Here is a 20,856-nt window from a genome sequence, read left to right on the forward strand (position 1 = left end):
ACCGTGACCCGTCGGCTGTCACGAGCCCGTGCCCGGTCACCGGCCCTGACCGAGCCGCGGGCGCTGCGGGCGCCTGGCGGCCCGGGACACATGGCTGGGAGAGGCCAAGGCCGGAGCGACGCTCTAGCAGGACCGGGCAGGCGGGACCGTTGCGTCCGTTTATTTTGAAGCGCGCGGCGGCGCTCCACGCTGCCATGGCAACGCGGCCGTACCGCGCCTGCGCGTTCCCCGCCCTCCCGCTAACCGTTTATTTGCCCGCTGGTGTTTTTAAATCCCCTGCGCGCGCGCTAGCGGTTGGTTCCCCCGGGGTGCGCTTTGATTGGTCGAACCGACCGTTTTTCACACAATGCGTCGATTGGGTGGGAGTGGGTAGTGGGGGTGGGAGCGTGGCCGGTTTTGCCGTCTGATTGGCTGGTGGCTGGTGGCGGCGGGGAGCGAGAGCTCGGTCGGGGGCTGAGGAAGGCGCCGGAGCGGGGCGGGACAGGCCGGGACCTGCCGGGGACGCGGTGGCGGGAGGCGAGGCGGTTCCCGGTGCCTCCCCGCAGGGAGCGCGGCGGTAGTCAGTCCTTGGGGAGGGGGCGTCGCTGGCAGGGCTCCTCCGGCGCCTGGCTGAGGAAGAGGTTGTTGCGGGCCAGGCCCGCGCCCGGGCACTGCACCACGCCGGCGCCCCGCTGCAGGGAGACGAAGAGGGGGCAGAGCTGCCGGCGCCCCGCATGGACTCCCTTCTGCCCGGCCAGGATCTGAGGTACCCGCTCCGCGTCGGGGGCGCCGCCCGGGGCGGGTCCGCCGTACCCTTCCTCCCCAGGGGAGAACGGTGGTGCATCGCGCCTCGGGGCAAAGGCTGCGCCCGGGGCCGCTCTGCGAGCGGTGGTAAAGAGCTGGGGAGGGGGGGCGGGGGGGGCGTGCTTCGGATCCGCGCTTGCCAAAAACTAGTGAAATCAGCGGGGCTTTAAAAGGCTTCCCCCTTTTACAAGCCTCAATTACGACTTATTTTGGTGGGCTTTTAGCTTTTAATGGGAATCAATTAAATGTCGCTGGAAGCATGAGAGGTAGGCTCGTTGCTTAGAGGGCCGCCTTAACAAATAGAGAAAGCTCTTTCGTTAGAACTTGAGGAAATGCAAACTTGGCAAAGTTTGATGCCTCACATACCTATAAAGGAAGTTCTTATTTATTTGTTAAAAAGTGTTGAGATATTTGCCAAATGGTGTGGGCTGTCAAATGTTTTGCATCTTACTTAACATACTTGGTTTAGGCAACTCTCAAAAAATGTAATTCAGTTTATGTAAGTTTCTGTGATTGCATACTAATTTCTTCAGGCCACTGAAGTCTGATTGCAATTCTGCATTATATTATCTGAGTTAAGCCAAGGCTTTATTTCAGAAGTCTTCAAAGTTTAAGTGGATTAAATGCTGACTTTAAAAAGTGACTGAAACTGGGCTTTTGAAAGTTGATCAAATGTTAAGTTTGTTAAAACAAGATTTCCTGTGTGCCATGGGAGTTTCTAAAGACCTTTTCCTTTCCTACAGTATACCTGGAGTGCCTTTTTCTTGAGCTTTATCTGCAATCTTGTATTTTAGCCTACACATCTTCCAAGTTTACATGAAGGAACTGTTAGGTGGAAACCCAAAGTTTTGTGTTGAGTTTGTAGTTTATATCCTTGACAGCTTCATCGGACAAAGTTTCTGCTTCATTGTCCTGGACTTGAAACAAAAAAAGTACCAGCAGTTTATGTGTATTCTATTTGTTGTTTTTCTTACAATGTTATTCCTTTGTTCCTTCTTATAAATGCTGTTTGAAAATACTAAGTTTAATCCATTTTCCTTTCCTATCTCTGTGATCTTCTTTCCAGATTTGTTCCTGGAAGGATGGTCCCTTTCAGTTTCCCTCTGTCAAAGTGTGCACTTTGGGACCCAGTCCCTGTGGGTGATGTCATTGGCTCACACATCACCTATTACAGGTATGAATAACATATTTTAAGGGGTTAGAGATTAAAATAAATTAAGAATTAATGATTCCAAGCCTTATTTTATCATTTAAGTCTAGTGTATGACACGGCACAAAGGAAGAAGACAAATGCTGCATTCATAATACGCATGTAGGGATTTTCATTGGAAAGGTTTGAGTTTCCCTTTCTGTCATGTATCGCAGTCGAGTGGGTTGGAGGTACCTCAGTCTAAAGTAACTTACAATTTCTTTCAGTTTCCTTCCCATATGGAAAAGTGTAAACGTAACTGCATACTTGTAGTTTTCTTGAACATGTTTTTCCTTGTCTCAGAATATTTACAAAGAAAAAATACTTTTGACAAATGATACAGATAACATGCTTCAAGTAAAGTTTAAAGCTAAGCATTTTGCTTGCTTCAGGAACCTGGATTAAAATGCCAAAAGTTCTGATTTTTTTTCCTTGTTATTTTTTGTTTAGAATGAGACTAGAGGCAAATCTGAAGCACTTTTTAATTTCTAGGGCAGGATGTTCCAAACCTGACTTGTAAAACAAACAGAGAGTAAAAATTGAACCTTATTACTTAACTGGGTAATTCGTGTATAGATTTCATTAAAATCTTACTGTAGTTATTAGAGCAAGTATATGAGGAAGTATATGCATATATATGCATATAAGGGAGGACAGCCCTTACATACAGGTCAGAGGGACCTCCACTTGCCCTTGACACGTAATGCTCTTTGAGTTAAAGTTAAAACCTCCAAGTTCTAAAAAAGTTTAAAATAAATTACTTTTATTTTTATGGTGGCACGTCACTTAATCTTGAGCAGGTAGGATATGAGCCATTGTCACAGTATTCACATAAACCAGTAGCTTTACTTTCAACTTTGACCTATTTCCAAGTCAAAATCAGATAAGCTATCTCAACCTAAAATAATGTTGATGTCTTCCCTGCCCTGGGTTCCAAACTTAGTACCTTTTTTTTACTAAACGGTGATTTTATAGTTACCTAATCTTTCTTCTTACTTGCATTGTTGTGTCACTGACCCCAGTCTTCTGCTACTAAATATTGTGCTAAAATGAGAGAACGCCACATCAAAAGGTGTTAAGCTTTTTGGCCTATTCTACTCTTTAAACTTAGGAGTCTTGTTAGAGGTTCTGTGTTTTGGTCGTAGTGTTTCTAACTTTTTCCACCTTTTATTAAAATAATTCACTTGTGTTCATCTCTAGTTCTTGTGACAATGTTGCCTTTCAGATAAAAGGGCTTTTCTCTCCTTGTTACTTATGCTCCACAGAAGAAAGCTCTCTCCTCTCCTTGCTATTTATTTTTGACAGAAAAAATTGTTTCCTCTCTGATATGGGTTTGCTGGGCTAGCCAAGCCAAAATATTCTTGTTGAGAGGATCTTACAGAGCGTTCTGTGGAGCTGCTCCAATTAAAATACGGCTTTCTTGAATCTGAATAGCTGGGGTGATGCACAGAACAGGAGCTAAAATTCCATTGACATTTTATACAATGTTGTTAATTCTTACCTTTTTGTTCTTTAGGGCTTTGGGCTGTTTCTGTATATTTTCTCTTTAAAGGACAAAAAAAATGTGGAAACTATTGCAATATAATAAACAGTTTTTAAAAAAAGTTAAATGTAATTCGGTTCTAAAACTTGCTTATTGTCTCTTTTTAGAAACCCAAAGTTATCTATGATGGAGAAAACCTTGCGACTTGCCTATCGCCATGCTAAGCAGAATGAAAAGAAATTATTTTCCTGTTTTTTGCTTGGGACTCTCCGAGTAGATGAAGGTAATTTTGAACATCAAGTAGACAGACAATATCAATTGGTTGAGTAAGCTGTTATCAAGGAGCCTGAGTTGCTGATTTTGGACTCTGACTTTATTTATTTACTTATTTTAAAGATGGGGAAGGCATAACACTAACAATAGACCGCTTTGATCCTGGTCGAGAAGTTGCTGGTGGATCAGGCAAAATTCCAACTGCGCCTCTTCCTGGAGACTTTTTGATTCCATGTACAGTTAATGCCTGGGGACCTTCTTCAGATAATGCTATAGTGCACAGTGCTGAAGATATCAGCTTGGCTTTCAAGGTAGGTGTCTTTTGGCAACTTTTGGGTCTCTTAAACAGTAAACTATCTTCTAAGCAGGAGACTGGGCTATGCACAGGGCTTGGTTTCCAACCACCATCAATTTCGAACACAGCAATGCTGTGGCTGAAGCGAGACTATTTAGTCAGCTCTGTGAAACGAGCTGTGTAAGTGTCAGTGAAAAGTGTATCAGAAACTAATAAAATCAGTTAGTCTTCACAGGTGTTTAAGGATCCCACAGTCTTTAATCTTGGACTAAAATCTTGCTGTCTGATCAAAGTTTTTCAGCTGGTCTGACCACCAAAACCAGCAAGACAACAGTGATTGCAGCAAACTTGCTTAAACAAGAAAAAACAGCTTTTTGTTTCTTATCTATCATGAATTGCAATGCAATTGTTGATAAAGTATTGCTAGGCAAATGGCTTGCAAGAAAGCACGTAAAGTCTGTGTAGGTTAGTAGTTATAGCTGAAATGTGTGCCTGTTGCTTCCGTACTCTGCTGTGGACACATAAATCTAGTAAATACACCTCTCATTCCTGTAAGTGTTTGCCTGTAGTTGTTGCTGTGTGTATTTTATAATACAAATAATGCTTACTTCACATCAAAACGTTCTCATGATGATACATCCATGTGCTAAAATACAAATTTCTTGAATGCAAGTAAGAGAACTTTGACAGATCACCCTGAGCCTTCTAATTGCCTCTTATTAAATTTTATACAATTTAAGTAACCCCAGGTTTTTGAATACCTCATAAACCAATACCTCATACCAATGCTAAGATGTGTATAGCTTAATTTCAACTGTGTTTTACATATTCAGTATAACCATGAGCTTTGGAGACCTGGGTTAATAGCTTTTTATACAATGCCTACTACAACAGTAGCTAAGATGAATGATTTGAGTTCCTAGTGTAATACAGCTTGAATCACGGTAGTCATATGAGGACATTTTAGTGTATTTAACTTTTTTCTCTTTTCCCTGCTTCTAGGGTCTGCAGCACAGTTTGTGCACTAAAGAGTCACTGGATCTTTCTAAGCTGCTCACTGTTAGAGCTCACATTGTTTTCACAGAAAACCTGGATAATCTGCATTTTAATTTTCACTGGGCTTCTATTACCGCAGCAAATATCTTGGAATACACCCCTGTGAAGTCTGTCCCAATTATTCCCACAGCCCTAGCAAGAAATTTGAACAGTCCAATGAATATTGCACAAGTTCAAGGAACTTATAAATGCGGGTGAGTAAAGAGTGATGCTAAAGCTATCAAAGTTGCCTGGCAGTTTGTTGCATTTCCTAAAGCAGGTAGGTAGGGGAGGTCTCAACCAGTGCCTTGTTTTTTAGTAAAATAACTGGCATAAAAATAACAACTTCTTGGACTTGGAAGAATTTAAAATGTTACATACAAGGAACGGGAAATGGGGTGGGGCAAAAAATCTTAGCTGGTTCAGTAGGAGTTCTTCTTGCTTTTGACTTCAGTAGAAGGATCTTCCTGCTGGGCTGGATGGACACACCTCTAGTTAACAATACATATAAACAGCATCCAGCTTTTTAAACAATATCAGTGCTTGCCCTAGAATGAAAATCAGATGAATGTGAACCAAAGTTTTTTCTGTTAATCATGCTTATAAGATGGTATTGGGGAATCATCATTCTGACTGATAACTAATTTAGTAGGGTGAACTAAGGATAGATCAGGGAAACAATTTGAAGCAACTCAATGTAATTTTATTTGGAGAGAGACCTTGTGAATACCTCTCTGAAAGTAACTCTTCAAACTTAACGTGACTTGCTCTTCTGGATTTGTTGTGAATACCATAATACTAAGCAAATTTTGTCCTTGATAATTCTTTGATACACAGGGAATTGATGAAAAGCTGAGGAGTTGCTGTAAGTATGGAGGAAGAATGCTTTTGATTTCTGGTCCCCCTTGAACTTTTTTCTTACAGTATTTTCTAAACTTGTATTTGTTTCTTCAGGATTTTTCTTGAAAGACTGCCTTCCAAGATACTAAAAAAAAACCCAACTTCTGCTTTCTTTCAGCTACCTTACTATGGACCAGACACGAAAATTGCTTTTGCTGCTCGAGTCTGATCCCAAGGCTTATGCTCTGCCATTAGTTGGAGTGTAAGTGTTTGGCTCAGTTTGTACAGATTACTACACGTATTGATTTAAGATGTGTTTTAGGAATGACATAGTGGAAACTTGATAATGGAACTGTCTCTAATTTGATATTTCTTTTTACTTCTAGTTGGCTGAGTGGAGTTACTCATATCTGTAGTCCTCAGGTCTGGGCCTGTTGCTTGCGGTATTTATTCAGTTCTTCAATTCAAGAAAGGTAAGTCACTTTTATCTATAAAACATAGAAGCTATTGGGTGCCTACAAATGTATTCCACACAAATGCATGGCAGCATGGGCTCTGCTCAAAGACATTTGATGGAATTCTGTGATGTATATGTTATAGGAGGTAAGGCTGGTCGTTTTAATTGATCTTTCTGGTTTTTACTTCTGCCTCACAAATTATTGTGACTGAAGTATTAGAAAGCTGGGCTGATATCTCAAAAACAGAAGAGGGTAAACATTATTATCATTAAGGTTACTGCGTTTTAGCTCAAATAAGAAGCACCAAGCAGGAAACAGTAGTTTAAACAGTGGTGAGGTTTTGGTTTTGAACTTTTCTTATTGGTGTTTCCTTGACAAGAGCTTTCTCCCTGGTTGTATCTGACCAACGTATTGAAGCATATTGATCTGCAGCTGATATAGTCTTGATATGACTCCCTGTTAAATATTCTGGGTTTATAGCTTTTGCATTCTGATTTTTTTTTTCATGCTCATGTTAGTAGATAATCATTCCTCATTCTCTACATCTTTTCACTTGAATTTCTTCTGCTTGACCACACTTGCTTTTACATTATGAAATAAAACCACATTTGGTGAACAGGTGTGTCTGTAATGACAGAATAGATGTTTTTCCCTTAACAATTTAAATATAGCCAAACACAGATAAGAGCCCAATTAGATTATTAGATAGGCAAGTTAGATGCTTGACTCGCATTAACTTTCACTGATTCCATGTTGGAAGTGGATTAGGCTGATTTGATGAACTGTGCAAACAGAATTAGCCTCTGCAGACTAAACACTTAATCTGTGCATCATATATTTTTAACTCTTAAGTATAAGTTTAAAGTTGTGTGTGAGTGCGTATATTATTTAAAGAAAAAAAAAAACAACACACACGCACACGAACAAGCATATCACAAATGCCATAAAAAGAAAAATTGTTCTGAAAGTAGTACTACCTTTTCCTGGAAATGCACATTTTCACTGTCCTTGATCTTATGTGCTAAATGTTGACTGTTGTTACTCACTGTTCTCAACCTGTAGAAAAAACTTCAATATAACTTTTCTTCCAAAAAAAATCTGTTTGCTAATGAGCATTTTTGGAATGTTTAGGGATAACTGAAATACTAAGTGGATTTTAAAATTCAATTGAAGATGTTTTTTTAAAAAAATCAGAATATCATTTTTTCGGCTGTTTTCTTCTATGCTATGTTTAAAGTCTTCCAGGAATTCATTTAAAGTACTAAGTGATCCTAAAGGTTTGATCTAGAAAGTAGATTAACTATTCTCATTTTTCTACTTTGCTTAGATTCTTGCATGTGTCATCAGTCATAAGTCCACCTGCTTTATCTATAGCTCAGTACCACTCAAAATGCAGCGATTCATCAGTTTGCTCAATTGTCTGATAGTTTGCTCAGTGTACTGAGAAACTAAGGGCCTTCTTCCTGTCTTTTAAGTTTGGGGTTTTTTTAAGATGTGGTTTTTTCTATTTTAGGGTTTTTTCGGAATCTGGGAGCTTTCTTATTGTGCTTTATACATTGACACACAAGGAACCAGAGTTTTATGAATGCATTCCATGCAGTGGACAGAGTGAACTAGGGTTTCAGATCTTAACTTGCAATGAAACAGTACACCTCTTCAAAGTAAGTGGCTTTGTTTCCTACAGCGTCGTGGTACTTTAAAATTTTACTTTTAGTCTAAGTACTTAAAGGAGGAGTCAGTGTGATGTGACCCAAAGGGAGCTGCGGCGTTTGAAAATGATGTAGCTCTATAAATCTACCTTTTTGCAGTGGTTACTGTATACTCAGCTTGTCTCTCAAATTGAGAGATGACCTCCAAAGTCAGCAACTGCTCACTTTTCTAATATCATTAAGAATTTGTCTTTTAAAATATAGTGTGCTGTGTTGGACTTGGTTAGTGCTCCTTCTCGCTAGTGACTTTTTGGTTTTATGAACAAAGATTCTGATTTCCTATAGCATTTGTTAATCTGGCATGCTATATGCTGGGCACATCTAACAACTGCTACGGGCAATGCACATCGGTGCTTTCTGTAGAGCAAAGCTGGGTACTTGTGCTTGGCTTGAAGTCAGTGCAAAAAGGAATTCAGTGGTTACTAATCTGCAGATCTCTTGCTGTGCTACAGTAACAACGCAGGAACGATTTTATCTTTGTGCAAAGTAACTCTTTGAAAGAATTTGATGATACAATGTCTGGGAGATTACTAATAAGGTTTGAGGAAATTCTAGGAAACCTCAGTGCCTTTTGTGTTTTCCTAGGCTTGTACAGAACCTGAAGTTGAATTGTTAATCCGCTCAATAAAAGCTCCTGTGCTCTAGCAGAGAAGCAGGTGGTGTAACGTGTGTCGCGTGCTGTTTACTCTGTTCTCTTTCCAGTTAAATTTCCCTGTTCAGGGCTGCCTTCCACCTTTAGCCTAGGTACAGCTTAACTTACTGAAGATGGCAAGCCTCTTAACAGAGGCTCTCTTTTGTCGTCTCCAGGACTTGCCCAGCTGTGGTGTGTGAAACAGCATAGAACAGTTGCTGTTTCCTATAGTGGTGAAGGCTTGTGGAAGAGTATCTAAGCAGTTACAGCAAGGAAGCATCTGCTCATGGCTATAATTAGGCCAACTACTTTGCAGAGTAGCAGGGGGAACAGTGTTAAACAGGAAGGGAAGTTGCCTGCCTCCTTGTAGTGGTGAAAGAATTGAGAATTGAAAGTAGAGGACAAGCAGCAAATAATCAGATATAAGAGTCCTTAGAACTATTCCTTTGGGAGTAGTATCTCAGTGATTAAAAGTTGAGAGTTTCACCTTTCACCAATACAGAAAATCTCATTCCAGAATGTTGAACCTTCAGACAAGAGCCATATCCAGTTTGAGTTGAGTGCAGAAAACCAAAATGCAGAAACAGAGTTCTTCAGCAGAGTTTGCAAGAAACTTCCTATGAGAAGGTAAATCTTTCAGATGTCATTTATACAGTATTTATTGGATCAGGTTTTTTGACCTCTGCTGTGCCAGGTGTCTGTTTAGCTGTGCATACAGTGATCTCGCATTAAAATCTCTGTGTGTTTTTGTTTATTTCTAGAGTTAATATTCTTGAAGTAAGACTGTTAAGCTGACCGTATTCCAAGAGAAACTACTCGTAGTTCCATTTTTGATACTGGTGGTCGTAATTTATACAGTGGATGTTTCTAAAAAGGCTTTCTTACTGATGGAGCTTAGTTCACTGTACTAAGCTTTCTGTGAGATCTGTCCTTTGAAGCAAATCTCTAACTGAAATCTACTGAAGTTGGTAAAAACTGCTTTTTCCTTCTGACTTTTCAGAGCTTCATGACCTGTGTAGTTTGAAACTTAGGGATTTTTAAGGACCAGACTTAGTCATAGATAAAAATTTGATGGATAAGATGGCTTTTATTTTCCTTTAAACAATGTTACAGTCTTTACTGTAACACTCCCCGTCTTTCTAATATAAATCAGTGCTTTGCTCTTAGAATGTCACTTAAAAGGTCTGAGGGTGTAGGGAGGGAGGCTTAGTATCTTTTAGCCCAAAAGCAGCATTTGTATTTTCACTGTTGGATCTTAGAACTGTTTGCTGTGTGAACTCCCTAGCTAATCAGGGAGGAGATGATCTTCTTTCAAGAGCAACTGATTCTTGAAAAATGATGCTGATATTTCACTGCAGATGGCACAGTGAAAAATTTGAAGATTCGTGTTACTATGGCCAAATCTGCCATTTTTAGTTTGATTTATATCGGTTTTTAGTGCTTCCCAAGGCTGTTCACCCAGCAAGTTGTCAGCAAGCGATCACGACTCTGGTGTAGAAGATGAGGATTTATCCCCCAGACCAATTCCAAGTCCTCACCCAGTGAGTCAACAGGTAACTAAGTAAATAATTGTTCTAGGCATCTCAGATGTGACACTTAGAGCAGCAAAACTCATTGTCAGGGGACTGGAGGGTACAAAGCTTCTGTCTCAAAGCGCTAGGAGGGGAAAACAGGAGAGAAGAAATGGGCCAAAAGTCTCAACTCTGGCTCTATTTAATCTGCCGTTTTTTCCAGGATTATAGACACTGTAGTTCCTGTAAATGCCAGGGTTTGGGAACAGAGATAGTAGGTTCTACTTTGGGAATCTTGCTACTGTTAAATGGAAGAGCTCTGGTGTCTGAGGCAAAGATAGAGGCAGCAAACTCTTTCTTATGTATTTCTGGGTAAACGAAATAAAGATCTGCTGGCCTGTCCTTTTTTGCTGAAGCATATACAAATATAATGAAACAGCAGCCCTCATACAGCATAGCTTTAGAAGGACGTGATAGTTGAGGATTATCAGATATGTTCTGTTGCATCTATCTACTGGGTCTAAGAATAGTAAGAGGGAACTTGTAGTCTACTTCTTGAAAGGATTCATGCCCTGGAATGTGCTCCAGGATGTCATGGAGCATTCATTTGGAAGACATGGCTATTATGTCATATGAAAGGAATTTTTGTCTTCTAAGAATGATGCTAGAGATCTCACTGCTTTTTCTGTATTTGGATTCTCCAGTCTTTAGAAAAGTATTTCATATGTTGATGGTTTGGAGCTGGTAATGGTCATACGCTGATTTTAAATGAAAATATTTTCTTTAAAATTCTGCATGTGAAGGGCTGAAAGACAGTATTTTAGAATTATCTTAAACTTGCTTGTGTAATTGTCCCTTCAGGTTACCAGGATCTTTCCTTCAGTTCCTGAACTGTCACTTGTTTTGGATGGGAGTTTCATAGAATCAGGACAATCATCTAGGCCTATGGGAACTTCAAATGCTAAAAGTCTACCCTCAGCGCTACCTCAGCCTATGAAAAAGAAATGGTGCTTGGGATCTACATATTACCCCACTCAGCACTCTGAAGACAAGCAAAATTTTTCTGCTAATAAGGGAGATCCCTCTCTGAGGCAATTACCAAACCATTTAAACCAGAAAATTCCAACTTCAAGGCCTTCCAGAGGGAAGCAAGCTCTACAACAGCAACAGTTGCACTGTAAGAAAGCTTGCCTTCAATCAAGAAGTAGTTCTGGATCTTCTCCTTCAACCCCTTGTAGTGGGCCTTCCCCAGACACATCTGTGCATCACCCCAGAAAGCCATCAGAAAGACTTGTGTTAAATCCCAATGGAGTCGCACAGCAGGGAGAGCATCCAATGAGAAGAACATCAATATCCAGTTCCAAGCAGCTTCCTGCTGTTACACAGCCAGTCCTCTACACCTCTGCTTTTTCACCACAGAGCTGCAGAAGACCACCAGAACTGCAGGTGCCAGTTCAAGTGTCACCGTGCTGTCCAGCCAGTGCATGCAACGGTCAGTTTCCTGCTTCCATCAAATATAGCCCGATAAACTCATGGCAAGGAATTGGTAATATGAGCCCCAAACATGGAGCAGAAATCCAGTCAGAGATGGCTCAGCAGAATCCATGTACAGTGCTCCATCAAAATATCATTTGTCCAAATATTTGCTGCAATCCAGGATATACCACAAGCAGCCCTATAAGCATGGGATATCATGGGAAGATGGGAAACTGTTCTTTCGACAACAGCTTATCGCCTGGAGTAAAACTGCCTTCAAGTGCGAGCCCCTCTAGTCCGCAGTTTTGTGCGGCCCACTCACCATGCCTGCACATGCCAGCTTCTAAATTGGGATCAGATAATGGAATGATGGGATTATCTCCAGATGCGTACCGGGTTCTCACAGAACAAGACAGACAACTCAAATTACTTCAAGCTCAGGTTTGTGGAAATGGCAGCTTTCTCCTCTGCCCTCTTAGCGATTACACTTTGATAGTTCCCCTGCCAAAGGAATTAAATTAACTGTTGTCTCTCCTTGTTGGAACAAGAAAGCCTGTCATAAAATGTCTGGTTTGGGAGTTCAGGAGGGTCCGGATTAGCTCTGCTAATTGGTGTCCCTTAAAACAAAAGAAAACTATTTGACTTCTGATTAGGTTTTGCATTTATTTTTAATCATATTTCCATGACATGAAGGTTTTCTTTTTAGCAGACTGTTTTATAATGCAAACCAATATGCCTTCTATATAAATGCTTCCCTATATATATGCTCTCTAAGTAAAAAAAATTACTGCATGGGCTATAGACTCTGGAATAATTGTAATCGTAAATGGGAAGCAGAGAATGTTCTCATGTGTTGCTTTGCCCACCTTCAAGCCTGCAGCTTCCTGAGTTATTGAGGCGGTTGCTTAGAAAACTTCAGTTGTCTGCAGCAGACTAGCAGGGTTCATCAGGTGTTTGTCGCTGGGCTGAAATATTGGGCTTTGCTGGTCTCCCTAGGTTCTGTTTCAATAACAGGTTATGTTTCTTCAAAAAATCGGCCTCTTGAGTTACACTGCTGGCTCTGTATTTTGCAGGGGGTGATTTGGGGCTGAAGAGCCAGAGTTTAAACTTTCGTGATGGTGGTGAATTACAGGAATAGGAAAGTTGTTATTGCTTACAATACATATTTTTCCTGCTTAAACCAGAAAATTGCAACTGAAATATGCTTTATATATAGTTGCTGTATGTAAAAATCAAGCTTTCAAAGCATGGGTTGTGCATGAGGGAGGGAAACCCTTCCTTACTGTATAAATGCAGCCTTCACTGTTATGATATTTCTCCATGGAGCTGTGAACTAATCGGTGAACAGGGTGGATGCAAATACTAGAGTGAAGATTGCCTGAGCAACCTTAATTTTGTCATTTAAGTGCTCGGTTTTGTAATTAATACAAAATTGGTTTAGCATGGTGGAGGGACAGTTGGCATACAAATACTTGGCTGGTAAGTTGGTAATAGGCTTTGTATATGAATGAAAGGGGCAGAGAATACTTCCAACAAGTGTAGTGCAAATAGGCTTTACTCAAGTTGTCTTGGTGTAGTTCTGCCAGCATGCTTAAAACCTCTTCTTGGCTAGCCCTGCCAACGTCAAAACCGATGTTCTGATTTATGCTGCATGCACTGCTGGGAACTGGAAGGTTATCAGACTTCTGTGGCAACGCAGCCTGGATTTGAATCCAGACCTCAGAGGAGTCCAATTTAGTAATTTACTTTTGCCTATTATACTTTATATTTTATTGTACAAATTATAACTTTCTGATAACCTTTACAGATCCAACGCTTACTGGAAGCACAGGCTCGTCAGGCGTGTTCCTCTGAGCCAGCTGCAGTTAGCCATGCTCTGCAGCCCGGGAAGCAAGGGGACCTTGTTTCTATGGAAACACAGTCCTCACCGGGTTCGCACGTGAGGAAAAGCGTGAGCATTGCTGTGAGCACAGGTAACACTTAATTGTTTAAAAATAGACTGGCATCACTTTTTCTGGATGTTTCTGTGATTTATTTGGGCATGGAGGGAATGTTTTCCAGAAGTGCTGAACGTACGCAAACTTGCACCTAGATACAAATGCAGACAACGCCTAGAGAACTTAGCTGGCAAGTTTAGGCTGGAGCTGCTTTTGTCTTTAGGCTGCAATGGCAGCGATTGCCATCACTGGTAGCTTTAACAAGGTCTTCTGTTTTAAATTGTGCCATATTGAAAGAAAAAAATCTACATGTTTTTTTAAAATGAACAAGCTGTTTTTAAAAGTAATAGCTTCTGTCTCATCTGGTGTTCTACTGAATATATTATTGATGTTTTTTGTAAGCCATGTATTTAAATACATGGAGAGGAGACTCTATTAGCTTTAATTTTAGCAAGTTATGCAGCTGTGTCTCTAAAGTTACATATAAATATATTGGTTCCTGTTATATCCATGGAAATATTGTGGTTGGTCTGGAGGAAATTTTTAAACTGGCTCAAGGTCAATGCATTAAAATGCTGTAATACAACCATTTATTTTCATCAAGTATGCTTTGGAAGAAACTAAGACTTGAATTATGTTTTGGCAACTCCTAGCTGTTCTAAACCCTAAATCACTTTTTAAATGGTGCAAAAACCCTGAATGTGAGGAAATGACCCCTAGTTTTACAAAGCTAGAGAGTCTCAGAAGATAGTAATGACTTCCCTTTAACAGATAAATCTCTTCTAGGTGCTAGCTTATTTTGGAATACAGCCTCAGAAAAAAAAGAGGATTCCATACCACAAGGAAAAAAAGAGGATGAAGAGATTTCTAAGGAAGACATAAGCATTTCAATTAATGCTGAACAAGATGCAAGTAATACAAGTATTGCTTCTTCCTTAAAGGTGGTTGACATGCCCAGCTTTGTAGACAGTATTCATCTTGTGGAAGAAGGAGCTAATCAGAACACTCTCCAGTAAGTAACCAGAAATATCTTGTGTTCACATAGTAAGTTGAACAGCCTTTCATAAGTCACTACTTTTTATAATTCCTGGAAAAAAAAAATATTATGATAGTCACCTGACTTCAGTTGTTGTGTTCTTTGCCTCCTTTGTTTTTTAATTATGCTTCAAATTGTATGGCTCACGAAAACACAGCTGCCTTCAGAGTCTGCATTTATCAGTCACACACGTTTAGCTAGCCTACCTATCAGCAGCAGCTGATGGCAAAAGCCTTTAACTCGGAAAAGCATGTACAGTGCTGGCAGCATCCCCTTTCTTACCTTAAATCCTGAGGGGGGAAGGGGACGCTGCTGTAGTCAGTTTTTTTCCTACAGTGGCTTTTCCCTGTCAGCATTCAGAACCCTTCCAATTCTGAGGGGCTTACGATGAGGGGTTTATCATTATATGGCTGTTCCCTGAATTCCTCCTAATTACTTGGTGTGTAGTGAATGCAGGTACCAGCTTCACTGCTGTTAATTTAATTATTTTTAAGCTCAAATTCATTATAGTGCTATGACTAATCTCAGACTAATTTGGGATGTGATTTTAAAAACATTTTTAATTATCTATATGGACGTTATTTTTACACAGGGAATAGCTCAACAATTTAGCACTTTTAATGATCTAATATTCTCTAAGCATAAAAAGCATGGAGGGAGGAATACCCTTCCAGTTAAATTAGATTTCTAAAATAATTGTAATGGGAAAGATGATGATAATTAAGCTATAACTTAAATATTCATAGTCCGTGATTAAAATATTATCTGCAAACATATCCTGCTACCATAAATGTTACTGATTAAAATCAGTCTTTTGAATGTTGCATTTTAGAGAGATGCCATCTTAAGGTTCTCTTCAACTTGGATTCATAAACCTGTAAAATAGCTGTATAAGTATCTCATAGTAAGAATGTAGAGCATCACCCAGATTTCTCTGAGGAGGAGGGGAACATTTTGGGGAATGAATGAATAATTGCTAGTGTAACAGTAACTGATAACCTACATTGACTATCTAGTATGTCACGTGATTTAAATCTTATCGCTTTCAACACAGGCAATTGATCAGTTGAGTTCTGAAATTCCTTTATCTTACACTTGTCTCCTGAGGAGGAGCAGAAGGAGGGAGGAGGGTTGCTTAAGGATCTCCTCAGGATGATAGTACTACTGATATGTCTGATTTATGCGATACACGCACCAACTAGCTGAAGGGGATGCAGAGCATGGCGTTGTAACTCATTCTAGAATATTTACCCCTTTTTTAACTGGGAACTTCAGGATAGGTTATGGTTCCTCTTTCACATCTGCTATTGAGAAATACTTCAACTAGGTGTTTGCTCTCAGTTCATGATACTCAGTGTGCCTTTTGTATGTGTGTACTTGTAACAGCATCTTTGAGAGGTTTTTAAAATGGTTTTAAACTACCACATGAATCTCTTTAAAAGCTGTAAAAACAGCTTTTTGAATAAGTCATGTTTCAGAACATATGGAAGTTCCATTACTCCTAAAGGCTCGTAGTGCCCATAAAAATGCTGAAAACATAAGACAAACTCCAAGTTGTTAATAACTCTAATTTCATCTGCTTTAAGGTTAAGTCAAAGAGTGTCACTGAGTTTTGACTAGTCCAGAGTAGCCATTGCCATTTTCAAATCATCTTTTGAAACACTAGTCAGGCTGTTTTAGTTTCACATTGCGGGGTGTATTTCCTCAGTCCTCAAACGACTTTTGAAAGAAAATGACTGCAGAAAGGAGCAAAGCCGCCTGCAGAAAACTGGCTGAGAAATGTTAGGATCTGTTCCCAGTACTCGGGTTTTTCTCTCTTCTGGAGTTCATGAAAAGATACAGTACCCATAGTGATACTTCTGCTTTCTGTTTCAAAGAAATATCTAGCTATCTTGGGGTTCTTTTTCAGAAATGGAAACGTTTCCCAAGCACTTGTTTGCACTTTATCCTCAGAAGAAAGTATTAGCGTGTCTTTACAGAAAGAACCAATAGAGGGAGCTATCAACCACGTGGTGCTAACAAGTGAGCAAAACTCAGAGCCACCCGCCTCGTTGCTGCCTCGGCATCCATCAGAGGATCAGAAGCTTTACCAGGACTTACTGGTAATTCATTTAAATTTTGTTCTGCATTGAATGCAACAGTCGAAACGGCACAATGCTGAAGTTTTGATGTGGCATCGGCATGAGTGAAAGTTGCATGCAGTTTTCAAGTTCATATGTTGTACGCTACAGAAAACTTCTGGGTTTGGGGTTGGGTTTTTTTGTTTGGTTTTTACTGGTTTGGGTTTTTTTTAAGGTTTAAGTGGTTATTCTGTACTTCACTCTTCCATGCACTCATGGACTTCTGTCTGCTGCCTAATAAATTATAATTCTTTAGTTAAAAGATAAAGTCACTTGATAACTTCCCCAGTTAGTGTCCTTGAAGGCAAAATGCCATGCCATTTTTAAGTCCCTTAGAAGGCTTTCATCTTGAAGAGTCTCACTGTGATCTATTTAAATTTGGAACAGACTTTTGCAGAAAGCTTGAAATATAAGACATCCCAGTGTCTGGCTGCACTAGTGTGAATTTATGTGACTGCATCTGAACTGAGTCTGAATTTGGCTTGTTTGTCAGGACAATCTGTTAACCCATCTAGCTGTGTTTTAAGTTGCATAATAATAAACCTGGATTTTGGGGTTCTTTTTTGGCAACTCCTGGGTGTCATGATGTCTTTGTCCATGTGGTCTCCCCTCTCCTCCCTTTTTCTGTAGGGCCAAGTAAACCACCTTTTAAAGTCCTCGGAAGAGCAAGATGACTCACCTGTTAAAGCAGGAATTGTTAACGATGATGGTCCTAAATATCAGAATATTGATGATACAACAGAAGTGGCTTCGGAGACTGACATGGGAGTGGTAGATAAAGAGAGTGTGATTAGCGCTACACTCAGACAACTGAAGAGTCTTGGAGTGACAATTGACTCGCCAGGCAACATGAAGAAAAATACACACAAAGTGGAGAATGCCAGGTAAAATACTGGTTGTTTAAAGTAGCAGTTTGTAGATGCAACCAAAAATGAAGATTGGCTCAATATGCAAAGAGAAGGGACTGTGTTCAGTGCCACTGGGGATTTGTTTGGCAACTTGATCCACATTTCCTGCAAAGAAGAAACGCTGGCTCGTGCTCTGGGTATTTCAGATAGGTTTAAGAGCTCTGCTAGCAAAACTGAGATTATTTAAATATAACACAAGTAGCTCTAGATGTTAGAGCATCTGGTGATTCTTAAAATATTGTGCATGCAGTAGCGCACAATTCCTTAGAATAATAACAAAGCAGCTTGGGTAATTTCAATCCTTCAGGCTATGTCACAGTATTCCAGAGAAACACTGGACTTGGGAGGTTGAACATTAAACAGCTATATATTTTGTCACTGCTTCTTAACCCTTGTCTTTACTTCACCAGTATAAGTGATATTGTTATGGTGGCTTTGATATATAATCAAAACTGGTTCTGTCCTAATCGCTTGTTATTGTGAGTGCTTTGACTTGAAACAGGGAGGCTGCAGTGGCTGGGGAGGGAAACAGCCTTGATGAAACAGAAGAAGGATCAGAAGTGATTTCTGAAGAATGTGTTTGAGGCACAGGAATTTACTTATGTACCTGCTTAGGCACAGGCTGACTGCCTGGTACAGCTTCACTTCCATCCTTATTGTTATCTTGATACTAGTATATAAATGTTAGGTAAACAAAAAGTCTAGCTGCCTCCTAAATAATCTTCAGCCATGCATCAAAAGCCATTTCCAGTCATACAGTTTCTAAGCTCTTTTCTTTTCACTTGAATTTCATCAGACATTTCTCTGGAATTTCTGGGGTACCTTCCTGGCTAGAGAGGCTGTCAGTGTTCTTTTGATGTCAATAATATGCTAAGAAGTTAACCCATAAGACAAAACTGGAAATCTTGAGGGTTTTTTCTTCAGACTTGGGGAGCAGGGTGGGATTCTTCCTTTTGCCACTTTCATGACTGATAAACAATTCTGAGAAGTTTATAACTGCTACCAGGGTACCAGAGCTTGCCCTTTCAGTCTTTAAACTAAACACCTATCATATACAAGAAATTGGTTTACCAAGCAACAGAACGAATGAACATTTCCCTTACTGAAGGATGCCTTCAAAAACTAGAACCGTGTAGGCTTCTGGAGATTGGTAGTATGTCAGAGTTCCTGCAAAAATCCTGGAAATGGCTTGCATTAGGAAAGAGGTGGTGTTCTTGGTCTCTGCCTTTGGGCTCGTATCTTCTATCTAGATACAAATTTTGGGTTGGGTGGCAGCATCTAGAGCCTTAAGGCCAGAGGCATATGATGTACATTCACTGGTGAGACTAGACCCAAGAGCTCAAACCTGCTTTAAAAACAAAACCAGCTCTGGAACCTGCTAGAGCCAGGCCTTTCTTTGTACAAGGGTTGTGGTTAGTATTGAATCAGAAGGGAATATCATCAGTTCTCTAACAGGGTATTTGGATACTGTTGCTGTGAGTAGCTGGAGAGCTGCTTTTTAGTATGTGCAGCAGGTATGATCTCGGCACTGAGCAGCCTAATTGAGCTGTGGTGTTGGGAAGGAAGGAGAAATTGGTACAGTGAGCAAAATGAAATTATCAGCTTATATTGTAAAAGGCATACTCTTCCTGTAATGCTAAACTAACTTTTTGATGCTTTATTTCAGCATCTTGGCATGCATAAACCCTGAAGCAGTGGTTCCTGGACTAAATTATATGTCATTTGCCAATGTCAGCATGTGTGGTTTGACTCCTAATGTTGTTGATCTAAGCATGGAAGCAAACGCTATAGCACTCAAGTATCTCAGTGAAAATCAGTTATCTCGACTTTCTTTCAGTCGCTCAGGCGAAAATCCTCCTGCAGATTTCTCTTTCCAAGACCTGTTGCACACAAATATGGACAAGAGCATGGTGGGTCTTAGCCTAATTTCACCAAACAATATGTCTTTTGCGACCAAGAAGTACATGAAGCGATACGGGCTGATACAGGGCAATGACAGTAGTGAAGACGAAGAGGGACTGCAGGTTCAAGATGGCAGTTCTGGCACTGTCAAAAGTGAAAGCATGCTGGACAAAAACTGTGCCCCTGTGTTGGACGGCTTCAACCACTGGACTGAATTATCCAAGAGAATTGATGGAAGACTTCCCATTCATCTAAAAAGTCAGAGCAGAGAGTTGACAACTAATGTTCCTCCACCAGAATTAAACAGCCCTGTATTAAGAAATATTACAAATGAAATTTCTCATCCCAGAGCAGACCAAGCAGATGAAAACTCAGTTCAGATTTTAAAGGATTTAAAATCAAAACCCAGGCTGTTTCCTGGGAGAGTTGAATTCACTGAACAACCTGGCAGAAAAGATGAAGTTGATATTCAGGTCTTTGCTGGAAATCTGCATACTCCGGCCCTTGAAACATTAAACCAGTCAAACAGCATGAATTCTGTTGGCACCATTCTTGATGTGAAACAACTCAGGCAGTTGCCAAAGTTGTTCTGAACATCCCCCAAGGTGGCTGGTGACCGCTGTTTCAAACCTGAGAGGGACCCCTCTGTAAACGGCGAGAGGAAACCAAGGATTAAGTGATGAAGAGGTCACTGTGTCGTAGCAATGTAAAACTTGCAGAACTGAGTTTTCAGCCCAGGTCAGGGACAGCTGTCTCTAAACACCTGGTTGAGTCAGTTTTGAGGAGCACTGAAGTATGTGTGCACTTTTATTTAGTTAGGCATGGTTTTAAAGTGTTTCAAAGGTGGATCAACTCGAGCCCAAGATGTACTCTTAATATACTTTTAACAACGATGCTTATTTAAATGTTCTTCTGTTGACTTTTTTAAAACACTGACTTTTACATCTTTGTGCCAACTGTGAGCCATCAATATTGTGTGTGGCGGAGCAGGGGTAACAGAGCGAAAGCACTAATTTCTAGAAATTTGCTGAAATGGTTGTGTTACTGGGGGTGGTTGTGTCTGGTAGAAAGGGAAGTATAACTGTGGCTTTACTTTGTGTAAAATTATTTTGAATTCAGCCAAACGCACATATAACTCTCTGTATCATGAAATCTTGAAAGGAAATTGGAAAAACTAGCACTTTTAACACGTTTGTGATTTTTTTTCTGAATGTTTTTAATTTATTTAAGAAGTACATATTGCTCATAAATGTCAGATTCCATTAAAAAA

General features: G+C 40.2%; 1 protein-coding gene across 1 annotated transcript; it reads left to right on the forward strand.

Annotated features, from left to right (window-relative positions):
- Window positions 1-416: 416 nt before the first annotated feature.
- On the forward strand, window positions 417-20,856 carry STIL (STIL centriolar assembly protein). Its single transcript, XM_064455141.1, has 16 exons — window positions 417-745; window positions 1,850-1,957; window positions 3,623-3,738; window positions 3,852-4,039; window positions 5,026-5,273; window positions 6,077-6,160; window positions 6,285-6,371; window positions 7,870-8,017; window positions 9,214-9,323; window positions 10,135-10,249; window positions 11,069-12,124; window positions 13,491-13,656; window positions 14,407-14,632; window positions 16,566-16,758; window positions 17,407-17,660; window positions 19,351-20,856. The coding sequence occupies exons 1-16, from the start codon at window positions 714-716 to the stop codon at window positions 20,177-20,179; spliced, it is 3,960 nt and encodes a 1,319-aa protein (XP_064311211.1). The 5' UTR covers window positions 417-713; the 3' UTR covers window positions 20,180-20,856.

Source organism: Phalacrocorax carbo, chromosome 6 (genome assembly GCF_963921805.1).
Source record: "Phalacrocorax carbo chromosome 6, bPhaCar2.1, whole genome shotgun sequence".
Lineage (NCBI taxonomy): Eukaryota > Metazoa > Chordata > Aves > Suliformes > Phalacrocoracidae > Phalacrocorax > Phalacrocorax carbo.

Coding starts and splice junctions, on each gene's coding strand:
- STIL (XM_064455141.1), top strand. CDS start 714: ATGGACTCCCTTCTGCCCGGCCAGGATCTGAG. Junction 10,250..11,068: donor CTCACCCAGTGAGTCAACAG/GTAACTAAGTAA, acceptor TTGTCCCTTCAG/GTTACCAGGATCTTTCCTTC. Junction 12,125..13,490: donor TCAAATTACTTCAAGCTCAG/GTTTGTGGAAAT, acceptor TAACCTTTACAG/ATCCAACGCTTACTGGAAGC.